At 41.4% G+C, this 11,859-nt stretch overlaps 2 protein-coding genes across 3 annotated transcripts; one reads left to right on the plus strand and one right to left on the minus strand.

Annotated features, from left to right (window-relative positions):
* Positions 1-212: 212 nt before the first annotated feature.
* On the plus strand, positions 213-7,536 carry LOC123057035 (protein PSK SIMULATOR 1). 2 transcript variants are annotated; one of them, XM_044480211.1, is made up of 13 exons: positions 213-455; positions 573-1,202; positions 2,151-2,476; positions 2,867-2,959; positions 3,043-3,133; positions 3,711-3,798; positions 4,747-4,844; positions 5,003-5,072; positions 5,839-5,939; positions 6,166-6,282; positions 6,431-6,507; positions 6,593-6,637; positions 6,721-7,536. In XM_044480211.1, exons 2-13 carry the CDS (start codon positions 903-905, stop codon positions 7,250-7,252), a joined length of 1,938 nt encoding a protein of 645 aa, XP_044336146.1. In that variant the 5' UTR covers positions 213-455; positions 573-902; the 3' UTR covers positions 7,253-7,536. The 2 variants fall into 2 exon arrangements, with proteins under 2 accessions (XP_044336146.1, XP_044336151.1); XM_044480216.1 differs by having other exon boundaries at positions 253-455; positions 577-1,202.
* Positions 7,537-7,667: 131 nt separating this feature from the next.
* On the minus strand, positions 7,668-10,449 carry LOC123057053 (DAR GTPase 3, chloroplastic). Its single transcript, XM_044480223.1, has 9 exons — positions 10,147-10,449; positions 9,840-9,983; positions 9,586-9,702; positions 9,361-9,504; positions 9,179-9,265; positions 8,702-8,817; positions 8,391-8,572; positions 8,197-8,254; positions 7,668-8,107 (listed from the first exon to the last, which is right to left on the minus strand). The coding sequence occupies exons 1-9, from the start codon at positions 10,291-10,293 to the stop codon at positions 7,984-7,986; spliced, it is 1,119 nt and encodes a 372-aa protein (XP_044336158.1). The 5' UTR covers positions 10,294-10,449; the 3' UTR covers positions 7,668-7,983.
* Positions 10,450-11,859: the final 1,410 nt, after the last annotated feature.

An 11,859-nucleotide genomic window follows, 5' to 3' on the forward strand; every position in this document is an offset into this window, starting at 1 on the left:
AAAATACATGTATGTCGCCCACATAATGAATGGCAACCATGATAGTTTTCCAAGAAATAATCGAGTGAAGATGGGGGCCACCAGTAAATCAGACATTTTACGAGCGAAGACGTGATCGGCACATGTAACGCACGCAAATCATACCATACATTTTTCTGAGTTATTGCTCAAGATAAACACCACACAAAATTTAGACCATGCCGCACAAAGAATGATTTTGTGCCGAAGCAACAAAACAATTCGGGCTGTGTGTACACGCGACTGTGTGGCAGTAGCAGTTGACCGTGTGAACTCGTCCACTCGCGTCTCCGCAACAGCAGCCGAAGCTCCTCTCCCCTCCCCTGATCCCCGTCTCCGCCGCTCCTCTTCCCCAAATCCGTCGAACCCCAACGCCAATCCACGATCTCCTCGCGCGCCCCCGCGGAGTGCTGCGGCCCCCGGCCGATCCTCACAAGGTCCGTCTCCGCCGCTTTTCCCGCTCAGATTCCGCTTCAAGTATCATGTCCTTTCTCCGGGAAAGACAGGAAATTGGGCGCCGTTTCTGAGCTGCGCCGTTCTCTGGTTTCTGGCAGGCAGGCAGGCTCTTTTTTTTTGAAGCTAGGCAGGCAGGCCCTCGTTACATGGATTGGCGCTGCTGGGATCGTGCCGCGGCGTAAACCCTCGTGCCTGAGCTGGCCCGGTTCGGCCTGGTTGGTTGGTTTGGTCAGGTCTTGGTGGACTGAGTGGTTCCTGGAGGAGGAGCTGTTTGGGGAATTCTGGAAGCTGGTGGAATTGGAGTCGCTAGACCGCTTTAGCTTTGTGGAGGGTCACGGAATAATACGGTATCACGGTGCATGGGAGGTGAGCAGTTGGATTAGGCATAAGGTGGGGATCAGGGGGGATTTTGGTTAGGAAGGAGGGGGATGGGAGGCCTCTGCTCAAAGGTCTCGGCAGTAGACAAGTCGCCGAGCGACACCGCGCTCGGCAGGAACCAGGTGTTCGATCATGAGCCGGTGGTGTTGTTGAAGGAGGAGGAGGAGAAGAAGTCGGTGTCCGAAGAGGCCGCGACGAAGAGGGTGGAAGAGCAGCAGTCTTTCTCGTTCTTGGAGAGCGTCGTGCCCGGCCTTGCTGCGTACAATGGTACAGATGCTGAGCACACAGGGTCCAGGACACCACAACTGGCTCGGACACTGTCGCAAAGGGCTGGTCTGGGCAAGGCCAAGGTTAGAGGAGTTTTTGTGCCATTTCTTTCAATCTATGACGAACTAGGCCGCAGGGTACCGCATTTCGTTAACTGATAGCTTTTCAAAGTAATTCTCCGGTCCTTAGTTTGTTAGATTGTACCATGATTGTAGTGACATATGGCGTTCCTGTTTTATCATATGCATAGGTACTATGTTTTTTTTTACTGTGAGAAGAATAATTAGTCAGGTAGCTATCTTATGAAGAATAGTTTTGCTTATTACTTATTAGCAACCTTACGAAATAAAGTGTCCATTACTCCAAGTGCCCTTTTTTCCTTATTCTAGATGGTGCACATGTAGTTGAGTCTAGTGAGCGCATTGTATCGAATCCAACTGTAGTGGGTTGGATATTTTCTGATCTTTTCGCGGTACTGATATGCTAAAGCAGGGAATTAGAAATCCTAAGTTATAACTTCCAAGCAAACACTTCAATGAGTATATAACACTCACCCCTGTTTAAAAGTCTTGATTAACAATCGCGAACGATTTTCAGTGATATATAGTCGTGAGCTAAGTGTGATTAACAATATTCTGCAGTTACTTTTGAATTATTTAATGCCGAGGAAAAACTCATGTCATCTTGCAAAATAAACCAAACGGCCAGATGCATGACTTTGCACATAATGAGCTCATCCTTCCTGGCTATCCTATGCAAGGTTGTTCCATGCAAGCAGCAAAAAATTCTTCAATTATTTTGGGCTTCTCGGGCTTAAATAGCAAAAATTGTCATGCTATGAAAATTATTATGTAATAGCCAATAAAAGATGCAATTTTTGTGAGCTTTTCCTACTATAAGGACCACTTTGTTTTTTGCATTTAAATTAGGTCTACACTTGTCTTTGCTCTTTTCGAGTGTCTAGAGTGTTCATTCCATAAAACATTGTTAGGCTGCTTAATGTTTGCTTGCTATACTGACTATTGAAACAGGTTTCGGAAATGAGCACAATTTTAGGTAGAGCTAGCACTGTTGGACTTGGGAAAGCTGTGGAGGTTCTAGACACACTTGGTAGTAGCATGGCGAGTTTAAATGCTACCAGTGGCTTTGTTTCAAGTTCTGGAGCAAAGGGAAATAAAATATCTATTTTGGCTTTTGAGGTGGCAAATACAATAGTTAAGGGTTCCAATCTAATGCGTTCTCTGTCAAATTCTAACATAAAGCATATAAAAGAAGTGGTGCTTCATTCAGAAGGTGTCCAACACCTGATATCCAAAGATATGGATGAACTACTTGAGATTGCAGCTGCTGACAAAAGGTAAGTGTTGAATCTACACTGCTTATTACTCCCTCCATTTTAATATATCTATCACCGGCCTTATGAGTGGCCATTTAAAAATATATGACCATTGAAGTAATTGAGAATGCAGTTAATATTTCAATACTTTGCCCGTACTTTAATGCTTTGGAAGGAGTTAAGTGGTAGCATGCCATTTTATAGGGGGATGCATGATGATTTTTCATTAAATATATGTAAGATTAGTGCTACCTTCGTCTGTGCGTATGGTAGGCTGATGACAGATATAACAAAACAAAGGGAGTCGTTTCATTACCCCAGTAGAACTGTATTCACTATTCGGAGAACTTCAGCAGAACCTTTCTTGCATCTTCTTGTCAAGTGGTTAATTGTTTTGTTTGATTCCAACAGGGAAGAGTTAGATGTATTTTCAAAAGAGATTATTCGTTTTGGCAATCGTTGCAAGGATCCTCAGTGGCACAACTTGGACCGCTACTTCGAAAAGTACAGTTCGTTTTCTATCCGTGTCTTTGGCAAAGGTGATTATTATAAGGTACTAACTTGTGTTTCACTGTTGCCATTCTTAGGTTGGTGTCAGAAAGAACTTCCCAGCATTCCCTGAAACGAGATGCCGAGACCGTGATGCAGCAGTTGATAATTTGTGTTCAGTATACAGCTGTAAGGATCACCATGCTAATTTAGCATGGTTTTTAAATAAGTCATTTGCATTATGTGCCATTTTGATTACTTAAATTTTGCACATGATCGTAACTGTGCAATGAATTTAGCACTGAATGATAGCTACATGCTGAATAGAACGTAGCAATATCTGGGCCATTTCAGTTGTCAATACTTCGTTTGAGTGGTCCATGATCAAATTTGTTCATTTACTTGGATTTTTCTAGTAACTGTTGCATTTGCTCCAAGCCTGCAAGTGCAAAGAACCATGTAGTGTACTCCTTCTAGTTTGAAAAGTAAGCATCAAACATTTTCAGTTTTGACCATCAATAAGATTGGCTGCATACTAATAGATTCGTCTTGAAAGCAACAATGTATTGTGATTGAAATTCATAATCAAACTGGTATCTTGTGGACTGTAAATTCCCAAAACGACCTATATTTTTTCGGCTTTTGCTAGATGTCCGTCTTTTGAACTTCTGATATTATTCTGGTCTTTTTTTAATAACATGAGTTATTCTGTTTATTGATTTCATGTTATTGACTTTGCTTCACTTATTTACATTTCTCCCCTCAGGAATTATATCATGAGTTGCATGCATTGGATAGGTTTGAGCAAGACTATCGTCGTAAACATCAAGAACATGATGACTTGAATTTAACAGGTTATTTTTGTTTCTGAACTGTAGGCCTGCTTGATTTATCAGGCCTAGCTGCACATTTTGCATGTTTTTAGCTGGGTTTGTCCTGTTCTCTAACTATTTAAGAAATACTCCATTACTTTTTATGAATAAACATATATCCCATTAGATGCAGTCTTCGACTAGGTTGCTTGTATAGTTCTTATGTTGCCATTTATCGATATTCTCTAAAAACCTATGTTTTTAAAGCGTCCCTAAGGCGACGCCTAGGCGTCGAAGCGCTCCCCCTCCGCTTTGGAAAATCGACCGCTTTGGGCGCCCAAAGCGCCCGCCTAGGCGCCAAAGCGCCCCCCCTCCCTAAGGCGGTAAGGCGTCGCCTTAAAAACATAGCTAAAAACTCATCCCAAAGTAATTCCTTTCTTGTGTGCATAGTAGTACAGAATACAATAATATGGTGCATCTCAATGATTTGTGGGCTTTCCATTAGAAAAGTCTTTAAGGATTGATATTTATCATTGGATGCCGCTTATCTGTAAAACTATAATCTATAGCTACATAAGAATCGCGAGTTAAGTTCAATCTAATCAATCCAGACCAACCAAGCGGGACTGGTCCAATGGATGAGAAAATACGTTGGAGCCTTGCACTATCATCACTCACACAGCATCACCCTCTTAATTGCACAACTACTAGTTTTCACCAACTAATTGCCCTTTACATCTTGACGTTTCAAATTCTAGCATATTCACCCTCTTCCATTTGCACGCTGTGCTGTTGCGGAGGGTGCTCCCCTTGGCCCCTTCTCTTGGGTGCTTATCTCACTACATAATTGTTATGAGTTATGATATATACCTCCTCGCCTCGGTTTCATTTGTCAGTATGCATTCATGCAATATATAATGTGTAAAATGTGCATTGCACTCAGAGGGATGCTAGTGACGAGCTAAAGGAAAACTTATGATTTATTTACAGGTGACAATCTGCATATACTAAAGCAGGAAGTGAAGAGCCAAAGTAAGCATGTTAAAAGTTTGAAAAGAAAGTCACTTTGGTCCAAGAATTTGGAAGAGGTCAGTAGTACAGAGTTTGGTATAATAAAATCTATTACAATAAGAAATGCTGGCTCTAGGAAGGCATTGGTTATGTTGTAGGTTAGCACTAGATGTTTAAACTACGTGGATATATCACCTCATGCTCCCAGATTTGAAGAAAACTACTCTTTTTGCAGGTGATTGAAAAGCTTGTAGACATCGTCCACTTCTTAGATCTGGAAATTTATGATGCCTTTGGTCATGCTGGTATTGATACTTATGGCTGCTGTCTTACAAGAGTGAATGTTGTTGCTAGTAATTATGGTGGTTCGAAGGATCATATATATGCTTTGCTATAATCAACTTCCCCCGCATATGATTTAAGAATGCATTCTGATGTCTTTGGTTAAGTTTTTCTGATATTTGTTCACTAAAAAAAACTTAAAGGGGTTGGTTCTTTTGCCTGGATAGATGACCCTCAGTTTCTTTTCATCCATATCGAATAAACCTCTTATAGAATTTAGCTAGTTTTGCACCCTTAGCCAAGCAAAGGTAATGTATCTTTATTGAGGACATGCCCTGAACTTATTCACGCTCAGCAAGGGGGGATAAGGTACATACTACCTCTGTCCGGAATTTACTTGTCGCAGAAATGGATGTATCTAGATGTATTTTTAGTTCTAGATACATCCCATTTCTATCCATTTCTGCGACAAGTAATTCGGGACGGAGGGAGTATGTTCCATGCTATAGTATAAATGTGTTCTTGGGTTTTTGTCGCAGCTATCGAAAATATGTTAGTATGTCCGGTGCTCAGTTTAATTGCATGTACTTGCTATGGAGTGTGCAATGGTTTTTTGGGAAAGAATGGCTTTTGTGCATGCATGAACACACACTTTAACCCTGCAATATGGTAATCTAAATTGTTTACCTCAATAGGTAACGCAAGTGTAGGCTGATTCTTGTCAAAACATTGTGATCTTATTATGAATTGTGGCAATGATTTAGAGGTTCCTGCTCCTATTAACTGTAGAGAGTGAAGAACCACAAGAACCCGTGAAACGCCATAATAGATTGGGACCAGCAGGCCTTGCGCTCCATTATGCAAATATCATCAGTCAGATTGATACACTTGTAAGTTAACTCTACTGGAAATATCACAACTATTCTGCAATCACAGTAATATCACAGATTCTGATCTATCTCTAATACAAAGATGTCTGCTCCAGTTCAAGATTCTTACAAAATTAGCAACATTTTCATAGGCTACATATGTTGTGCAGTCACCCTTTGTTGTGGCTCACGCAATTGTCATTGGTTTTGGGCACCCATTATCTAAAAAGGATTTGCGACTTGGCAGGTTTCCCGGTCAAGTTCTATCTCTTCAAACACGAGGGATAATCTATACCAAGGTTTGCCGCCTACTGTCAAATCTGCTCTCCGGCCTAAGCTACAATCTTTTGAGATAAAAGAAGAGGTATGCCACACTGGGGGCTCATATTCGCTTCTACTATGAGTAGACAGTTGTGAATCGCGATGCCATGCTGTGGAATCGTGAATCATAATTCCTTGCTATGGTGATGTATCTTATAACACTGGAACATGGTTATGCTAAATGGATGCAGCTTACGGTTTCTCAAATCAAAGCTGAAATGGAGAAAACTTTGCGATGGCTTGTCCCTATTGCCCATAATACGACTAAGTACTTATTATCACCTATGACCTGTTCTTTTTAATTACAAAAACTATCCATATCTGATGAGAATGTGATTATCTATTCATATCAGGGCACACCACGGCTTTGGTTGGGTTGGAGAGTGGGCAAATACAGGGTTAGCTTATGATTGCAATAATTTGGAAGATAACTAACGAAAATAGAATTTCTCAAGAGTGTCAATCTTTTTGTTCTATGCAGATCTGAGCTGAGCTGCAAGCTATCAGGACAGATGGACTTGACCCGGATCGAGACACTGTATCATGCTGAGAAGGACAAGACTGAAGCACATATCCTTGAGCTTGTTGTGTGGCTTCATCATCTCATCAGTAAATCCAGAACAGCCAATGGAGATATAAGGTCTCCTATCAAATCTCCTGTCCGTTCACCGACACAAAAGGGTCATACAATTAGGTTGCAGCTGGACCCAGCGAACAATTCATCGCCGATTCTCACACCAGAGGATCAGGATATGCTAAGGTGTGTCAAGTACAGGAAATTCGTCCCTGGGATAAGCAAAAGTCAAGAATTCGACACAAAGTCGAGGCACGACAAACATAGCAGATTGTGCAAGAGCAATAGCCATTCTCCAACCAGTGGCAACAGGAAAGATCTGCTATCATTTAGGAGGTTCTCCATGCTCCCTGTCATAGACTTCGAGATTGATAGGACAAAGGCTTTGGATTTGATTGACAGGCTTGATGGTCTGGAAATTCAGTCAGGAATCAACTGAAAGAAATGTGAATGAACCTGGATACTGTGTAGTCATCTTCTATCCTGAAATCCATAGCTCTGGCAAGGATGTAAAAAGTCGGTGTTTACCTACAGGCTACGCGAGGCCACCCGTCCGAGGTGAAGACCTAGCAGTATGTCAATTTGAGAGTAACTGGTGTAGCAAACATTGTATTATATGCCATGTTCTGAACAGAAGAGCGGAGTTATTGTAAAAACTATCTAATGTTTAGTTGCTTGTATAAAACACAAGTTTTGAAGAAAATAGGATATCTGTGTTGTGAATATACATGGCCTGCAAATTCCAGTGCTTGATGAATTGTTTAACAGCATAACATTTCAAATGTGGATGTAAGGCCAATCAAATTTCACCAAAGTAGCCATGGGTAGTCTGGTAAATGCGAGCGAGCATTTAATTGCGCAAAATTGGAACCAAGTTCCATTTATTCATACTTAATCTGTAGCAGATTACAAAATAGAGTTAAACCAACTTTCATATGCTCATACAGATCAGCTCAGACCCCTAGAGGCCTTGACAACCATGTAACTACATGGCAATTTCTGATGTGCCATCAAGACTTGTGATGTAGGAATATAGCCACCCTATGCTCAATAGATTCCTCACTCCACACATAGGTTAAGGTCCAGAGAAATTGTCCTATGATGGCGACATTGTGATTGACGTGCGTCTTGCGGTGAGTATGATCTCTGGTAAAGTGTTATATTCATTGTTCATGTTGGAGGTCTCTCTAGGGCAACCCAACCAAATCTTCCTTTCCGGAAGTCGGATAAGATGCGGAAAGCTGCTTGGGTGGTATCTCCATTGAACAAGTGGACCGAGAGCTTTGTGACAAACCTGTAAAATGTCAACTATGGTATAAGAACATTGGCTCAACTCCAAAAGTTCTAATATCATTTCAAAGAACTGAGTTGATCAAAACATACAATTTGCCGCAGTCACTGTCTACATCAATCTTGTATCGTTTTCGAAATGCCTCAGAACCTGTTTCACACAAACCTGTTAGTAATGATTTTGATTCGCACCCACACTTGATGATGGAATGGTACGTAGAAAATGTTATTTTTCTTTGCAACTGGAGAGAGTATGCAACATATCATTAGATTGTCGGACCACTCACCCACAGCCGGATGTCTTAACAATATCTGCACAAGAATTGCTGCCACATCAGCAAAATCATATGACCTTTCTCCAATATCATCACAGATAGCAAGCTTAAGTGCAGCTGCCTGATCACTAATTCTCATTGGCAAAATTCCAGGTGAGTCTAATAGCTCTAGATCCTTCCCAAAACGAACCCACCTGTTTGAGGTTTCAAATGTTAGAATTTGAATAGAGAAAACATCACATTGTTTCCTACTAAGAGAAACTACAATATGTGTATAGAACAACCATCAATGTTAAGACCACGTATGCAGCAGAGTAACTCACTTCAGTTCTCTTGTGACACCTGGTCTAGGTGCTGCTGGACACATTCTTCGTTTTAGCAAGCGATTAATCAAGGAAGATTTACCGACATTTGGATATCCAACAATTCCAGCTCGAACCTTCAAACAAAAACAAGGTACAAGTACAACAGAGACAATGAATAAGGTAAACAGATCGTCGTTACCTGGATGGTTACTTAATTGAAAAAGGATCAAGAAATATTGCCTTTCCACAAGTCTGCCAAATAAATCTAATGTAACTAACAAACCAATGACTTTACACAAGTCTTCCAAACAAATCTAACTGCGGCCTATATGAAACCGAAGTTTTTCAGAGTTCAGAAGGGATGCACGCAAACATTCTATGATATCGTAACCAAGTTGCAGAGTGTACCTCTTCTTATTGAAAAGTTCCCGAAAAAATAATTTGCATGTATAGAGGGAAAAAATGACAGAAAGCAAAACAAATCAATTGAGTTACCGGACGAGGAAGCAATCCCTTTTCTCTTCGCCTTGTGTTCACAGTAGATGCTGCTGATTTTGCCATTCTGCCTAATTTCATCGTACCCTGACCACGAACGGGAAAGTGATATACTGCATCAGGGCATAAGCCAGTATATACCTGACCAGTTGGCAACAGAGATTACATAACGGCTGTCTTACCATGCCCAGCTGGCCATTTGAGTAAATAACTTTGATACCCTGACTAGAAAAGTAAGTTGCCCATGCATTTCTGTCGTCGGCCGACACCATGTCCTCGCGGTTCATCACTATGATCCTTCTCCTGTTGCCTAGCCAGGAATCCATCTGGTCATTCAAAACATGTCTCAGCACAATCAAACGCCGCCGCTTCTAGAAATAAACACGAGAAACCGCCAAGACCACTACCTTAGGATGGGTGGTTGCCAAGGGAATTCTAGCATCCCGGACCTCTATGACAACATCCATGAGCTTTAGCTGTCCTTTCAGTTCCTTCTCTGTTTTTGCAATATGACCAGGATACCACTGCAAGGTGCAGATAGCAATGAGATAATGAACACACTGAACATTAGTAGCTGATTTTGATAAACTAGAACTGTTACTACGTTGAGCATATATGTAATGAGTGTTAATTCCATTATTAAAGCACACCTGATTTATACCTGCACCGGGCGCAGGGATCTGGTCCAGTACTGCAAATCAGCGTCCAAGGTTTCCCAGAACACGTCTTCTCTGGACTCCTCGTCGGCGTACCGCGAGAGGCCTAACCTCTCTTTCTCGTACAGACCCAGCAGTGTGTCACCAAACTAATCATTTGAAGCAAAGCAATGTAAACATCAGAGCAATACAATTTTCACCATTCCAACTGATAAACTCATAATTTTCTGTAAGCAGCATCCCTAATTCGATACCCTAATTCTCTGTTTGATTATCTGCAGGAATCGAATCCACGAGGCAGGAGCATCGTACCACGGGAGGTGTCGCTGACGTCGCCCTCGCCGTCGCCGCTCGACCATGCTGTCGCCGGAACCGGAGGGAGGGCCGCGCAGGGGAGATGTACGGGTGGACGGCTGGGCCGGAAGGGGCAGCGGGGAGGCGGCGCGTCGGGAGGAGCATGGGGGCGGCGGCGTGGAAGGAAGCCGGCGAAGTAGGTCTGAGAGGGGTCGAGCTGAGCGGAGCTCGGGTGCCCACTGTGTGCAGCGAGGGAGAGGGATTATGGCTGGGTGGCCCAAACCTTATCTTTCTCGCTTTCTTTTCTCTTTCTGTAAATTTTACTATACTGTAGTCAGCACAATTATTTTTTCCGCAGAAACAGAGTTACAATCAGCTGGAACTAGTAGCTCGGTACACACAGGAATTTCACATAGCCAACAAGCAGTCCTACCTCACTCTGTGCGTTCGGTTTATTCAGTTTACATGGTTTGGTTTGTACGGTTTTTCGGTCTGTACGGTATTAATACTTCGATAAATACTGTTCGGTTTTGGTATATATCAAATTATTTCGGTATGGTTTCGGTATATACCGTAATAACCAAAGTTGACATGAATTTGAAAATGACATCATGACAATTTACAAATTTATGACTCAAAAGACATACAATTTTACACAAATTCTATATAACTATATATATATATATATTATATGCATGAATGGATTCATCCATTGGTTAGTATAACGTGCTTAGCATGTTTTAAAGAGAAAAATGACTATGTTACAAGAAAAGTGTACGTGCTTGGTAGTGAATTTGACTCATCTACAAAAAAATGACAACTTGTATGGTTGTTTGCCTCAAGAAATATTAATTTATTTTTACTTCGATTTTATTTGGTTAATCATTCGGTTTTTCGGTATATACCATAAAAACCAAAATTCAAAACGGTATGAAAAGTACATACCATTCGGTTTTTGGCATGGTTTTTCGGTTCGGTTTCAAAATGCACAGAGTGAGTCCTACCCTCCATTCTTCCATGGCCAGCTAGACAGTCTGTAACCCAATTATGTTCACAAGTAATTGATAACCCACAAGTATAGGGGATCGCAACAGTTTTCGATAAGTAAGAGTGTCGAACCCAACAAGGAGCTAAAGGTAGAGCAAATATTACCTCAAGTTCTATCGACCACCGATACAACTCTATGCAGGCTTGACGTTCGCTTTACCTAAAACAAGTATGAAACTAGAAGTACTTTGTAGGTGTTGTTGGATAGGTTTGCAAGATAATAAAGAGAACGTAAATAAAAAGTAGGGGCTATTTAGATAAAGACACACCTAAGTTAGTTTTAGTAAAGAGCTTTTTGTTACAAGAAAGTTATTTGTCCCTAGATAATCGATAACTAGATCGGTAATCATTATTGCAATTTTATTTGAGGGAGAGACATAAGCTAACATACTTTCTCTTCTTGGATCATATGCACTTATGATTGGAACTCTAGCAAGCATCCGCAACTACTAAAGACCATTAAGGTAAAACCCAACCATAGCATTAAAGTATCAGGTCCTCTTTATCCCATACGCAAATAACCTACTTACTCGGGGTTGTGCTTCTGTCACTCACGCCACCCATCATAAGCAAATCATGAACATATTGCAAACCCTACAGCGGGAATCCCTCACGCTTGCACGTCACGGAGAGAACCATAGGACAACACCAATAATAAAACATGCAACTCAAACCAATCACGAT

The sequence above is a fragment of the Triticum aestivum genome, chromosome 1A (genome assembly GCF_018294505.1).
Source record: "Triticum aestivum cultivar Chinese Spring chromosome 1A, IWGSC CS RefSeq v2.1, whole genome shotgun sequence".
NCBI classification, from domain to species: Eukaryota; Viridiplantae; Streptophyta; class Magnoliopsida; order Poales; family Poaceae; genus Triticum; species Triticum aestivum.

Excerpts from the sequence above, each read along its gene's own strand:
- LOC123057035 (XM_044480211.1), top strand. The coding sequence starts at position 903 with ATGGGAGGCCTCTGCTCAAAGGTCTCGGCAGTAGACAAGTCGCCGAGC. Across the intron at positions 1,203-2,150 it reads CTGGTCTGGGCAAGGCCAAG|GTTTCGGAAATGAGCACAAT; the intron begins GTTAGAGGAGTT and ends CTATTGAAACAG. Across the intron at positions 5,073-5,838 it reads TGATGCCTTTGGTCATGCTG|AGAGTGAAGAACCACAAGAA; the intron begins GTATTGATACTT and ends TATTAACTGTAG.
- LOC123057053 (XM_044480223.1), bottom strand. The coding sequence starts at position 10,293 with ATGCTCCTCCCGACGCGCCGCCTCCCCGCTGCCCCTTCCGGCCCAGCC. Across the intron at positions 9,266-9,360 it reads CAAATGGCCAGCTGGGCATG|GGTACGATGAAATTAGGCAG; the intron begins GTAAGACAGCCG and ends GTTCGTGGTCAG. Across the intron at positions 8,108-8,196 it reads GACAGTGACTGCGGCAAATT|GTTTGTCACAAAGCTCTCGG; the intron begins GTATGTTTTGAT and ends GACATTTTACAG.